General features: G+C 51.7%; 6 protein-coding genes across 6 annotated transcripts; 2 read left to right on the forward strand and 4 right to left on the reverse strand.

Moving 5' to 3' along the window:
- Positions 1 to 50: 50 nt before the first annotated feature.
- ASPZODRAFT_130484 (hypothetical protein) lies at positions 51 to 1,860 on the forward strand. Its single transcript, XM_022722516.1, has 8 exons — positions 51 to 375; positions 444 to 510; positions 557 to 665; positions 729 to 815; positions 874 to 954; positions 1,015 to 1,086; positions 1,161 to 1,709; positions 1,776 to 1,860. Exons 1-7 carry the CDS (start codon positions 78 to 80, stop codon positions 1,641 to 1,643), a joined length of 1,197 nt encoding a protein of 398 aa, XP_022582966.1. The 5' UTR covers positions 51 to 77; the 3' UTR covers positions 1,644 to 1,709; positions 1,776 to 1,860.
- Positions 1,378 to 2,710, reverse strand: ASPZODRAFT_93110 (hypothetical protein). The gene is made up of 3 exons (XM_022730463.1): positions 2,199 to 2,710; positions 1,776 to 2,129; positions 1,378 to 1,709 (listed from the first exon to the last, which is right to left on the reverse strand). Exons 1-2 carry the CDS (start codon positions 2,446 to 2,448, stop codon positions 1,876 to 1,878), a joined length of 504 nt encoding a protein of 167 aa, XP_022582967.1. The 5' UTR covers positions 2,449 to 2,710; the 3' UTR covers positions 1,378 to 1,709; positions 1,776 to 1,875.
- Positions 2,711 to 2,921: 211 nt separating this feature from the next.
- Positions 2,922 to 4,675, reverse strand: ASPZODRAFT_140751 (hypothetical protein; the record flags this gene model as incomplete). Its single annotated transcript, XM_022724690.1, has 3 exons — positions 2,922 to 4,025; positions 4,087 to 4,258; positions 4,323 to 4,675. 3 exons carry the CDS (start codon positions 4,673 to 4,675, stop codon positions 2,922 to 2,924), a joined length of 1,629 nt encoding a protein of 542 aa, XP_022582968.1.
- Positions 4,676 to 4,836: 161 nt separating this feature from the next.
- On the reverse strand, positions 4,837 to 5,853 carry ASPZODRAFT_1600509 (hypothetical protein). The gene is made up of 2 exons (XM_022726446.1): positions 5,383 to 5,853; positions 4,837 to 5,312 (listed from the first exon to the last, which is right to left on the reverse strand). The coding sequence occupies exons 1-2, from the start codon at positions 5,555 to 5,557 to the stop codon at positions 5,119 to 5,121; spliced, it is 369 nt and encodes a 122-aa protein (XP_022582969.1). The 5' UTR covers positions 5,558 to 5,853; the 3' UTR covers positions 4,837 to 5,118.
- On the forward strand, positions 5,811 to 6,667 carry ASPZODRAFT_130487 (hypothetical protein). Its single transcript, XM_022722517.1, has one exon. It carries the CDS (start codon positions 5,846 to 5,848, stop codon positions 6,620 to 6,622), a length of 777 nt encoding a protein of 258 aa, XP_022582970.1. The 5' UTR covers positions 5,811 to 5,845; the 3' UTR covers positions 6,623 to 6,667.
- A 262-nt stretch (positions 6,668 to 6,929) lies between these two features.
- ASPZODRAFT_61825 (hypothetical protein) lies at positions 6,930 to 13,201 on the reverse strand (the record flags this gene model as incomplete). Its single annotated transcript, XM_022729015.1, has 4 exons — positions 6,930 to 11,225; positions 11,298 to 11,375; positions 11,607 to 11,638; positions 11,743 to 13,201. 4 exons carry the CDS (start codon positions 13,199 to 13,201, stop codon positions 6,930 to 6,932), a joined length of 5,865 nt encoding a protein of 1,954 aa, XP_022582971.1.
- Positions 13,202 to 13,664: the final 463 nt, after the last annotated feature.

The following is a 13,664-nucleotide window of genomic DNA, read 5'->3' on the forward strand; positions in this document are numbered from 1 at the left end:
AAGTCGTCGATTCAGACACAAAACTTCTATTTTCTGTTTAATTTCATCATCCAGCTCGCCTCTGGTAGAAGGCAGAAATGGAGGTCTCGGACAGAGAGAAGCTTCCTTCTGGCTTTTCCATGCCTCCTCCCCCCGGTTCTCTCGAACAAACCCCCAAAGAACGAGTCCTGGAATATATCGAGACCGTTTTCTCAAATATCACGGAGGAGATTGTTCTTCCAGATGGTAAACCAACAATCACATTAAAGAGGCGAGCGAAGAAACCTGCCCACCTGTTCATCGATCCGGTCAATGGAGCTCTGGAGAGCAACGAAGCTGTGACATATATGACATACTCATGGCCGGGAAAGAGTGTCCACGAAGCGTGGAAATTTAGTACGTTTGAGACGTATGCAATACCTTAAATGGCAAGCCATTTATTTGGCTGACTCCGTTTCATATAGCTGTCATGGCCAAGGTTCTGAGCATTATTTCAGAGGCACTTCGAGACGGACTGGCAATCTCGAAGAGGTGAGCTTGGTTGACTTTCAAAAGGCTGACTAACTAACGCATATAGAGACATATACTATAGTGACCCTGCCTGTTTCGGCTCACAGAGAGTAGTGGATGTGGCAGTCGATGACATTGCGAATACAATCGGGGTTGATAGACTGGCACTGAACGTGGTAAGAACAGTCACAATCGAGGCTTGTTTCGAGATGATCCAGCTAATTTTGATTTTCTGTCAGGAAGCAGCAGCAAAAGGACTCACGGCAGGGTGTTATCGTATCAGAACCAAGTTCAATAGGGAGATAAATCCCTGGCTATCAATGGAAGTATGTTGCAGGTGTAGCGCCATCCACGAGTCAATGCAAATGATGACAGGTTATGTAGGACACACTTGTTCCCAGAATGGATGATATTGATGAGGTTGATATCACGGATATCAAATGGGTGTTGATACTGGAAAAGGAAGTGAGTGGTGTAGCAAGTCTGAGCATATAGCATCCATTCTGACGAATATGCCCACCCGAGGCTGTCTTTCGGAGACTTGCAAGCAGCGGATATCAAATTACAGCAACCATGGGCAAAGGCATTCTCGTTACTGTGAGTAAAATGCAATAGAAGGGAAAAAACACTCTGAATAGGAAAAGCCAAGCCAAGCTCACTGACTACTCCAGGCGAAAGGATACCCGGACCTGCTTACCCGAACTTTCGTTCGACGGCTTTCAGAAACCAAGTCTTTCACGCAGTCGGTGCCGAAAATCTACACTCTGGTCGATTGTGACCCAGACGGAATAGCCATCATGGCGACTTACAAATATGGCTCGGCGGCACACACCCGTGAGAACTCAAGGCTGAATGTTCCCAGCCTCCAGTGGCTAGGGCTTCGCACCTCAGACCTCGTCGAGGGAGCGGACGAAAGGGGAGACGAAGCCCTTCTTCGATTGACATCGCGCGACAGGAGGAAGGCACTGGCAATGCTGAAGAACAATCCGGTGTGGGCAGCCGATGGCCCCGAGCCGGAATGGCGCACAGAGCTGCAGCAGATGCTGATGCTTAATCTAAAGGCCGAGATAGAGATCCTCTATGGAAGGGATGGAGGGTTGGAAGAGTGGATTGATCTGCAAATGCGAAATGACACACTGAAAGGAGGCTCTTGAAGACGGAAAGGATGTTACCTTGCCCAGTGAAGTGGCCAGTTATGGACAAAAAACTATATATCGATTCTAAAAATGTTATATGCCGGGAACCAGGTTTTGTTCAAACCAACTGAAACAAAAGTCACCACTTACTCCAAAAACGCTCTGCTGATTCCCAACAACCTGCTATTTACAATGATGCATCGCAGGGGACCTAAACCCCCCTGTCTCGCCTATATAAGCAACACCAACTTCAAAGACCCAGGCCCTTGCGGACCTCCTCGCGGACCTTACGGTCATATTCACTCTTGCGTTCTCTCCACATCTTGGCAGCTTCTATATTCGCCGGACTCTCATCGTTCGGCTCCGCCAGCATGCTCATCACGGAAATCAGGATCTTCTCGACGCTCTGGATGGGAGACCACCGTTCGGAGGCGTGTTCGTAGTGATTCGGGTCGTCGCCGGGAGGGTGCAAGATCGAGATACAGACTGTTCCGTTGGGGTAAACTATAAGAAGACGGGAATTAGCAAAAGAGGATTTTCACAAAATGATGCATAGCATGTTGGATCTCTCACCATTCGGATGCCACACGCCCCCACCCACGAACTTCATTGTCGGCGGACTGAGTGGATAATCCCTTGGGAACTTCAGCTCGGCCGCAAAGACACCACCCTCGAACGGTGTCTCTTCTGGTCCCTGGATAAGAGCTTCCCAGAGAAACAGATCATCTTCGGAGACCGGACCCGCAGTGATGCCTTCGGGCGGGTTCGTGGCGAGGTTCTTGTACTCGGTGAAGAGCCGCTTCTGCGCAACTGTGGACGCCATTTACCTTGACGATTGCTTATGGGCAATGGGAGGTTCTTTGTGAGGTAACTGATTTAGAGGCAGCGCGCGAGCGGTCTTGATGACGTCGACGTGAGGAGAGCGCGGTTAAGATAGAACGGAGACTGGATTGTATTCAGATAAATCAGCAATGGTAGATTTGCTTCTTCCCTGATAGCTGGGCTTCGCAGGGAAATTGGCTGGAGGTCAGACTGTGAATTGCCACTTGGGAGAGGGACGAGAGGAACCGTTCGTTGGTGGAGGATGCAAACTGGGGATGGAAGACGCATTTGGCGGGGCGGGTGGCGGGTTCGCCAGTTGGCGCCGATATAGCTATCTTGCACAATCCAGATACAGTACACTGAGTAGAGTTGATCGTTTCATTTTCCAAGGCTGTATTATTTGCAAGATATATATTAGAAGTACATGGCTTTAATTATAATTATGGTCTATGCTGCAGTTTTCTAGACGAGGCATCAAAAATCAAACCAGTCATCGCCCTCACCCTCTCCGTCAGCATCTCCTTCTGCTTGATCCAGGCCGCCTGTGCTCCAGGGGTCATCACGAGGCTGTGCCCAGGGATTATCTGCATAGAAATCAGTTTCACCCGGAGTTGGCAGCCCTTGGTCTCCCAGCTGTTGCTGCTCTCCAGGTGTGGGCAGAGGCTGTTCTCCATGCTCGCCGTACATGCCCCTTTGCATCGCATCGTATCCTGCCATAGCTCCTGCTCCTGCAACCCCAGCTGCCGCGCCTTCAGCAATCCCAGCTGTAGCACCAGCTCTACCAAGTGCGCCTGCAGCAGCTTCGCCTGCTCCCACTACACCGGCTTCACCTGCGGCGGCACCACCCGCGGCGGCACCGCCAGCTGCTGCCTCGCCGCCAATGCCAGGGAACCAGATGGGCATAAATCCGAAGCCACCCGCTCCACTATGTCGACTGAAGTAGTCGAAATCAACGCTCACGGCTGTTGCCAGCATCACAGCGCGCTGGTCCAAGGTCATTCCAGGACTATGCTGGTTCTGGGTGTTGGTCGACTCGTCCGGGGCAAGGGTAGCGGAGTCCATGCGTAGTGCGTAAACGCCTGTGTCGGTGAACAGTTCCCGAGCGAAACCGACAAAATTACGGTTGACAGAACCGATGAGGCGGTCATCAGCAGACCGGAGGGAGAAATCCCAAGACAGGAACGGCTCATTTACATATGCAAACTGGGTATATTCACCAATTCCGGGGCCCTGGTGCGAGGTTGTTGCCAGTTGTGCTCTTTGAGCTATTGACAAGTCTGTCCCTGATAATGAGAGACGCTCTGTCTTCACCTCTGCTGCCGTGTTGGGGAGATGGTGGTAGAGAAAGAGATCGTATTTTCGCCTCAGAGGAGCCCAGACTTGCTGTGCTTCCCCGATGACGCGCATTTCGTCAAACCCGAGTGGCGATACTCTGGCGTTCGAGCCTCCGGTAGCCTGTACCAGGGAGCCAGGCGACACGCTCTGTAGAGCAGTAGATGACGAGTAGGTCGTACTGGCGATATCAAGCGGGTCGTAGACCCGAATTCGCGAATTGATCCACGAAAAAGGACGGTGGAACTAGCGAAATATTAGCAAATTGCCTGGCTTGGTAAATTATCACTCAAACTTGCAGACATACCCGGAGGACTTCATTCTCATGTCGATCGAAGACATGTGTCACGAAGCTTCGATGGGTCCGAAACCACTGTCGCGCCATCATATTGCCCATCCCCTTTTCTTGCTCTGCCATATACCCTATATGATTCCCATGGGCGTCCATGATCACGTATTTGTTGGCTTGTTCGAAGCCTCTGTAAGGAAGTCCTAGTTTAGTACAGGATCCTATTCAACCCCCAAATCTTATGGACAACTTACATCATCACATTCATCAGCTCCAACTGCCTTTGTACAACCAAACCCGAATTCGCCAGTATCCCTGTCGCCGGGTGGTTCTCTTTGAGCACACCATTGGGGTCCTCGGGAATATGGACGGGAGAGAGGAGCGTGTTGGCGGCAGGGTCGTAGCTGGGCGTGGTAGGATCATAACTTGGTGCCACTGGTGTTTCTGAAGACTGCGACGGTGACGATGCGGATGGCTGAACCCTTCTCCTTAGTATTTCTTTTCTCCGTAAAGTATTTCTAGGACCGCAAAGACCGATGTTACTTCTGCCTGTTGACAAGGCTCGTGAGAGTGTCCACCGCACAGGTGGCAGCCTTGTGGCCCACATAGTTAGAAGGTCGTTTTACCAGCTTCGTGACGCAAGTTTGAATATTATATGAAGACTGTCCTGTTTTAAAGTCACGCGAAAGGCGGACGTTGAAGAAATTCTCTAGAAGCAGTGGCGGCGCAAAATGACGAAGTTCTGAAGCGCTGCGGGGTTTAGCGGAGATAAGCCCGCCTCTACAAATTTGGAGAATGTGGTAGAAGAGACAGACGCCTTGCTCGCTATCAGCTGAGAACTGAATATAAATTATAAGAATGTCTTGAGTAGGGTATGTGTGTGGTTATCTGCATGTGCATTGGATCTTGTCAGAAGAGCCGTCTTCCACACGGACAACCGATATGCAATAAGTGACAGCATGATCCATTATAGTCTCTCATGGGACTCGGCGCTTGATGTCTGATAGCGATTTGAATTTATTCAAATTTATCCAGAAAGATTGTTGGTATTCATATAAGCCCCTTGCGCGCCAGTTCAATCTTGCGTGCTGCTTCCCCGGGTTTATATCCTCCTTTCGAGACGCAGACCGCGCTTCCTTCACCCAACTCGACTTTTTCCTCGACTGTATCGTGTGGGCAGGGGCAGTGATGCGGGAAGTGGACGCATGCAAGAGTTCCAGGGCATAGATAGTTGTTGCAGCGAGCTATAACCGTATGAAATTAGCAACGACAGTAGAAACCACGGAGGGAATATTGCAAGCATAGTCTGCGTACCTCCTTCCCAGTTCTTCTGGTACCATGAACTGTCGCTAGCGACGTTTTGCGGCTCCTGACGGGCATGCTCCTGGCGATGTCCTCCGAACATGTTCTCGAAGAACTGGAATTGAGCCTGTGCTACTGAGGCCAGCAGTAGCAGCGCCCAAAGGGTGTGGACCCAGCGCTGAAGCATCTCGTTATAGAAGTATTGTCAGGTATATAGTGGAAATGTATCCAGACAAAAGGAAATAGAGGAGTAAGTGTGGAATTCGGCCTTCTATTCCAGTCAGCCTTCACGATGCTCAAGTTGTCCTGATGGGAGTCGAGACCAGGAATCCGGCACGTGACCACGCCAAGACCGCATCCTGATTCCCTGCCGTCTCGAAAAAGTTCCCGTTACCAGCAGCAACAGCAGCAACAGTCTCGATCTCCGGCTTCTCTCCATACCGAGAGCCCAGCCGGTGCCATACAGAGAGAGAAGATGTTGCAGCCCAGATTATTAACACCTTTCCGGGTGTTCGAGCGAGCAATTGCACCCTCACTCCGCTCCGCGCAGAATCTCTACCAGTCTCGCCCTCTCCTGCCACGAGCCCTTCCTACGCCCTCGAAACCGACACCCTCGTTCTCTCTGCTCCCCTTCGCGCAGGTCCGTCACGCCTCGCACGCTACACAGGGTGCTGCCAATCGTCACTCCCGTGATCCGGCCGGAAAACGCCTCGGCGCCAAACGAACCGGCGGAGAATATGTAGTGCCCGGCTGCATTATCTTTCGCCAGAGGGGAACGAAGTGGTTTCCCGGGGAGAACTGCGGTATGGGCCGTGACCACACCATCTACGCCACCCACGCAGGGTATGTGCAGTACTATCTCGACCCGGAACGGCATCCAGACCGGAGATACATCGGCGTGTGCTTCGAGAAGGAAGGCAAACTGCCCAATCCGCGCAACGCTCCGACGAAGCGCAAGCTGAACATGGTCGCTATCCCCCGCGTGGTGGAGGAAAATACCACTGTCGCCGTCGTCGGCGAGGAGGAGGCAGCTACCGGCCCGCAAATGCGTCCGGGATACATGTTCCGTGAGGCCAACTGGGTGATCGGTCGGGCGGCCGAGGAGGCCGGTGTCACCGCCAAACCGTTTGACCGCACGAATCGCTGGCTGGCCTGGAGGAAGAGGCAAGCCCGTGTCAAGCGGTCGGCCCAGATGAAGAGTTTCAAGAACAACAGCAAGAAGGGTGGAAAGAAGTCCGGCGGCGGTCGCTAGTTCATGGCATTATACGAACGAGTCTGTTTGTGAAGCGATGCGAGGGGTCTTCAAATCTGGTGTTAATATGTATTATAGAAGCAATTCTCTACAATTCTATTCTTTTGTATGATGTTCTTCTCATGAAAACATTTCATTTAGAACAAACTAGATCTCGTAACATAAGGGTATCTTCGGTTGTCATAATATTCGAGGGGTTCTCAATAGGCCCAGAGCGTGACACAGCATGTCCAGTCGTACATGGCAAGAGACAACACATTTTGTGTGAGTATATTCAGACTCGAATTCCGTGCCCAGCTTGTCGACATCACTCCTCAAAGAGTTTCCCCAGTATCAAACTCTGACACACAAACTCGTTACCGACAATGCGTGGTTTTCGACTATGGTCTAACTGGCTGCTCGTAGCGGTCGAATCCATCACCTCGGATCGCTTACGCTTCCTGCCACGAGAAGACTGCGTCGTCTGCGACCCAGCAGGGAGAGGAGCGCCTAGGAGCATCTTCCGCGCGGTGGCCTGTTCAAAGTCATCGACGTACACCCAGTCCCAGACGGGGGGCGCGTCGGTATTTTGCGGAGGCTGGTCCAACACGGCTTTGGCTGCCCGCAAGTCGTGGACGCGTTCCACGCATGAAGCACCCAAGGCGTAGGTGAGGAAAATGTATGCTTTGCGCTTCTCTTCGGCTTTCCCACGGCCCATCACAAGGAGGACGGACTGGCCTTCCAGAAGCTTTGGTCTAGCTGTGATGGTTTGAGATAGCTGTGCTGAATGGGCCGGGGCGAAGGGCAGGACTCGCGACTTTGTTGCTCCCCCAAGGTACATCGATTCACCGGCAGGGAGGAGATACATTTCCCAGTCGACAATGCGATTCTGAGCCACACAGTCCTCCACCCAACGGCCTGCAAGACACGGAAGATTCAAGGCCAGGGCTTGCATATACTTCTCGCGTCGAGAGTGTTTATCTGCGATCAGACATGCGAATCCTACTGTCTCGGCGCCTCGGGTAAGCCGAAAGCTTGAAGGGGTCTTCTTATCACCTGAGGTTGGAGACCTCGTTGGAGCGGCAAGTGGGAGACTAGCCGGCATTTCAAACAGTTCGTTAAAGCCCTCTCTCAGAATTTGACCGCCATTCTCCCGAATCAATTTCGTCACTCGGTCTTTGGCGTCCTCATTTTCCACAAAGGAGACCGCAAACACCATGCCTGCGAATAGACCACCGAAGAAGTTGATGCTGCGCGAGAGACGAGTGCTGGGGGAGACGGGTGTTGCATGCCTATCAGATGGTGTCTTGAAGCCGCCGTCTGTCTGTTCTCTCTCGGATATGTAAGAGAAGCTGCGGTCTTTCAGCTGGTTCCATAAGATAGTATCGAGATAGATTCTCGATAGAGGAACTTTGATAGTGCTTTCAGACACCGACAGGCCGCGCACGGGAAGACTCTTGCGTTGCTTTGGGCCCAAGATGAGGGTTGAATGGCCGTAGACATCCGTCACTGGAATGAAACCATACATGTCTGGCTTTGACATTTCCTCTGGTTCCAGCTTATCCGCAAATCCACGAACAATGTGAGTAACCTTGGGCACGTTAGGCATATCAACCTTAACAGCATCCCCGACGCGCAGGTCAAGTCTCTTCACAGAGGCAAGAGGCACCTCGACAAAAGGGCTGTCTTCGAATTTAACGACATAGCGAGTTGAGGAACCATAGATTGGTGTGCCAAAGCATGTGGCAGGATAATACGCTCGCTTCGGTCCTTTCCAATGAGCAAAGACCTGATTTGGAGCAATTATCGGATGAGTGGAAGAATTATCTGAAGTTTCAGGATGGTTATTGGAAGAGTTATGTAGCGTCGTAGACTCTTCTTCTTCTGGCCCGTCATGACGAGGGCTTTTTCTCCTGACCAAACTTGGATCTTTGACAATGGGAGCAGGTTGCGCGGCCGTAGATCTAGGACTCCTCTTGGTAGGCGAGGCCTGGAGGCTTTGATGTCGGGATTCCAAAAACTTTGAAGACCTGGCCTTACTAGCCATACTACTTTCGGGCGACTCTTCCACGTCCCACAGGCTACCTGTTGCTCGAGGGGTACGCGGCCGTCGAGAGGGGAATCGATTGGAGCTCTCTGTCGGCTGTAGCCGTGACGGGTGGACGGCTTCTTGTCTTTCTTCGTGGGGCTGTTGGATGAATCGAGGTGTGGTTGGAATGACGGGATCTGAAGCAAATACAGCGCCATCCTTACCGCGCCTCTTTTTCCTCGGCGGAATGGGTGACAGACCAACCAGCGATCCGAACTCCCGGTCTTCCGCAGTGAATATCCCGAGGTCAATGTCGAAAGGGCCTGTGCCAATCTGGGGTGAGACATCAGCGGCAATCTCAGTCAGCCTCCTGCGCTGTCTACCACTGGGACTTGACAATATTTTAGGATTGTATGTAGGCCTCGTTGGCGGCAGGCTGAGGGGATCAGCCGCTTGACTATGGCGAATTCGATCATGATCAATCGGGTAAGGAGGAGGAAGATCATCGTCTCCATCATCTAGGATTTCGTCATTATTCAATAAATCGTGGGTGGTGAGTCGGTTAGGGCTGGTCTCTGGAATGCTCATAGCAGGGACCGCGTCTCCGAAACTTCCCAGAAGCGGGTGGAGTGGCGTCTCTGCAACACGGGAGGGCATGGATGAAGATTTGTCTCGAAGCTCGATGCCCGATGACCTAGCAGAACGACCCAAGTGCTGGCTACCGACGGGGCCAGACTTCAGGTGGGTGTCTTGAGGATTAGACAGGGGCTCGGGGAGTTCAGATGCCGATTCATTCGTACTAGCTGATAATGAACGGTTATGAGAACCCACATCATGACAAACTTCGTTGCTCTTAGCGAGACGTTCTCGCTCTTTTATGGGAGATGATTGTATCAGCGGCTTCCTCACAGGCGATGAGGCAGCCCCGTCAAGGTCAGAAGAAGGGTCAACTTGGAATCGGGAGTAAGGATATCGGGCAGTAACTGGATAAGCTCTGTTCCCAAGACTTTCTTGGGTGCCGTCGATTTCTTTTCGCCCAGGAGACTGCTGCGAATCCTTCACAATGAACACTTGGGAGGATCTATTGAGATCATCCGGATGATCGATTCGAGTTGGGCTACTATTAGGTTTGTGGAGAGAGCCGGTGACCTCGGGCATTGAGATCCTGCTGCGAGTAGATGGGCTCTCATGAAGAGCAAGCGCCTGAGATAACCTATCATGGGCAGTGTTTGCGGAGACGACAGCAGGCAAAGGTGTAATATCGAAGTTCTCCTTGTCTTCCTCGGTCGAAGACTGAAGTGGCTGAGAAACTGCGACTTGCGCATCCAACTCGTCTAGGTCTTCCTGTTCAGTCTCCTCTTCGCTGGCGCCGCAATTTGCTGCAACAGTAGACTCATGACCGTCCTCATCGACGACAATAATGGCGGAGCCGCCAGTCCAAGAACGTGATCGTAGTTTTCCATGCGAAGGCGCGCTCTGCTCTGGGCTCTGCCTGCCACGCAGACTCAATCTAGACCTAGCCGGAGCAGTCAGACCAGAAAGCTGGACATGGGCTTCCTCATCAATCCTTCTTTGACGCCGCAAACGTTCCACAAAGCTAGGTTCTTTGCCAAACTCGTCATCACTGTGATCTTCAGAGTATATGTCGTCTGCAGACCGCGTAGCTCTCTCCCCTATCCTCTTATTCCTAGCAGCCTGAGACTCCTTCATTGAAATATAGGTCAAATGGCCATCTGATGATTCCCGGGGTAATGCCGGTGGCATGCTCATGAACGGCGATGAGAAGTTTGTACCAAGGGGCCGGTTCTGGATAGGGATGTTCGGAGAAGGCCGATCAGACATTAGGTCTGCTTGGGGACCGTTTACCAGAGGTGAAGACGGGGCCTGTGTCGCTTTGAACACCTGGCTGAGAGCCATGATGCCGCCACTCGAGTCAACAGTCGACGCCAGAGGGTTGCGTGATATCGAAGGAGTAACGGTCGAGGGTGCCGCGAAACGGCTATCTTTCACGATAGTTGCCGGCGTGGTGGCCAAGAATCGCTGAGACTCGGGGAACAGGTCAGGCTGGTAGTGTAGAGGAGAGGATTCGTCGTCTAGCCTAGCACTGCTACTATCTTCGGCATCATCCAGGTCATTTGTCGCCGGTCGTAAGTCGTCGAGTCCAGATAACAAGTTAATGTGACCGGTATCTCCTTCATGCAATGTTACCAATGTTGCTCCATCGGCTCCTGTATCCTGATGATGTCTAATAAGACCGTCATACACCGACTGAGATACCACCTGGGTGTCTCCCTGGGGGGTATCTGCGGAGCTCATTTTCTTCGATTGTGGTGCAGAGGCACTCTGAGGCAGGGCCGAGCCAAAGCGCACAGTGCTTGTAATCAACGGACTCGATGCATGCCGTTGTGAGTAGGGAGGGAAATGCGTCGTGGATGGCAACGTAGTATCGGCAGGGTTCGACGAGGACTCGAGATTTTCCAGGCGGACATCACTGGAACGGCGTTCGGTTCCTTTATTCGGCGTACCAGGAGCCACTTCTTGTGCCGTTTCTAAAGCGATCAGAGACTGCCTAGAGCAAGGCTGAGACAGTTCATACTCCTGAAGAAAATGATAAGGTCAGTAACTCTGGAGATCGGCGACGCCACGAGGTTCTTCCTCAGTGCTCACTAATCCTAGCGCGACGCGTTTCAGCCTCGCAATGTCGACGCTGTCCTCCTGGGAATTCATCACCCCGGCAGCCAGTCCCTCTGAAGACATTATTCGGCGATGGATATACCATCATACACTCATGAAACGAGGAATAAAGCAACAGTCCGCACGATCTGGGTTGAACCGTCCGTCATGGTTGAGTGAACCGAACGCGAGACGCGTTGATCACGTGGCACCATCCGTCCCATTTAAAAGTAATCTTGCCGTATATGGAATAGCGCGTTTCTCCATGAACTTGCTATGAACAAACTATTCAGATGTGCTTACGATGGAAAGAAAAGTATCTAGGTAGAGAAGATCTTCTCGCACATGATTATTGGAGTGGATTGACTTTTAATACAGTTGCTTATTTCAAGTGCCACTTTGACTTTGGACTGCGACGTACCGAAGCAGTGTCAATCACGGCTTCGGTTCGGCACCCATCGCTTGATGCTGATTTCGCGGACCCTGTACCGCCGCAAGTATGCCCCGATGTCATCGGTTGGAATAGAAAAATCATGCGAGGACATCGGCGGAGGGATTTCCACGTAGCACAGCACCAGGCTTTTCTTCACTTGTGCCTGGACTCGATTGACACCGTGCAGCCACCACCAGCTGCGGGCTTGCTTGGTGGCCACCATCTCCCGTCTGGCTTCGGTCTCGCTCCAGTACGGGTGATCGTAAGAGGGAAGAACGACAACCGCAAACTCGGCGTGAGAAAATACTGGCCCACGATTGTAAAGGAGATAATCAACCCCGAACTTGACACCCGAACGCACGACCCACCCCAGAGAGCGGAAGTGATGGTAGACAGCGTATGATACAACGAAAGGGTTGTCTGGCTCCGGATTGGCGGAGGGTTCACGAGGGGGGAAATAAGAATGTTGGGTGAACATGGAGAACAAAGACAGAGAAGGAATCACAGTGTGCTCCTTTTCGTCGAAGATCTGCAGGACACCAAGACCATAAGCAAGGAAGAAAGCTTCCTCATTTGAGAGCTGAAGGTGTTCTTCATTTTTCAAATCAGACTCCTCAGCCCGCTGCTCCTGGTTCGGCGGGTCGGACAGTGTCAGCTGGTCCGGCTGAGTACTAAACTCTCTCTCCTGAACCACGGGCGAGAACCGTACAGATTTGCTCGGAGATGAGGTCTTCTTTTCAGAAGCTTCATCCGGGGCATCTACATCTGCCGACTGTCCGGCCAAGCGTTGAGACTCGTGGGTTCTCGCTTCTCTGGCTTTCTTGAGGGAAAACTTCTCAGAGGCTAAAGCGGTTCCATTTGTTGCCCCGCCTGGAACCGACGTCGAAATTTCAGAAGGCATTACAGTACCGTTCTGCCGAGCGGCAGCCTCGGACTTTAGCCTCTCTTCGATGGCCAGTTTCTCCATCCTGGCGCGCTCTAGCTTCAACTCACGTCTTTCTACCCGTCGTTTGCCAGTAATCTCCTCACTGGTTGCGCCTTCCAATAGTCCTCTCCTCTTCTTCTCTCGCTCCAGCCAGCTAGGCTCACTGCGACTCAGAGACCCCTTACCGAAGAACCCCATCTCCCACAGTGCTCGGATAGTCTTCTCATTTGTTACATGAACAGACGAAGTAGCCGAGTCAAAGTAGGCATGGTAGGTCTCACGATGCGGGGGAGAGATGAAAAAGGTCAAGTATGACAGGGCAACACTGATTATGGAGAGCGGATTATGAGGGATTAATGGAGGGAGGGGATGAACAGTGAGTGGAAGAGGGAAGCGATGGATATGTCTATAGTTCGGCCTTGGCGGCCTAGCCCGATGGTTTGAAGACACATTTTCATGCCTAGGCTGTGGCTTGGAGGATGCCACGGCCTTGGGGCTGCTAGGGCTCGACATCAAGATCTTTGAGGCAGGAGCAACCATCAAAAGATCATTAGTTTAATTGCCCAGAAGCAATTAAAAAGAGAGCACGCACTGGAAAAGAGAATATTAGCTCAAGTCTTCCAAGTAGAAGAAGAACAAAACAAGCTGATGCTATCTCCTCAGATACCGTTGTAGTCTATAATTAAGCAAATCATTGACAAACAGCTAGAAATCAAGGTGCCATTTGCCTGAGCTAAAGGAATCATCACCGGAGAAAAGCATGAAGGTATGCAACAAGGGTAAAAAACAGAAAACCTGTCATTCGCTTAGGGTGATTGAGGTTAGTACTCACGGAGTAAATCTCTGCGGCTCAGGCTGTCCCTCGAATAAGGAACGAACACCCAATGGAAATCAATTCCAACTGGTACTAATGTGTAAAATGTGTGCTAGTAGCAACAGTATCCCTTCAAGGTCATACTGGGACCCGGGTAGACAAGAACTTGTTCATCATCGAGAAGATCGA

This window comes from Penicilliopsis zonata (genome assembly GCF_001890105.1).
Source record: "Penicilliopsis zonata CBS 506.65 unplaced genomic scaffold ASPZOscaffold_4, whole genome shotgun sequence".
In the NCBI taxonomy this organism is placed as follows: Eukaryota; Fungi; Ascomycota; class Eurotiomycetes; order Eurotiales; family Aspergillaceae; genus Penicilliopsis; species Penicilliopsis zonata.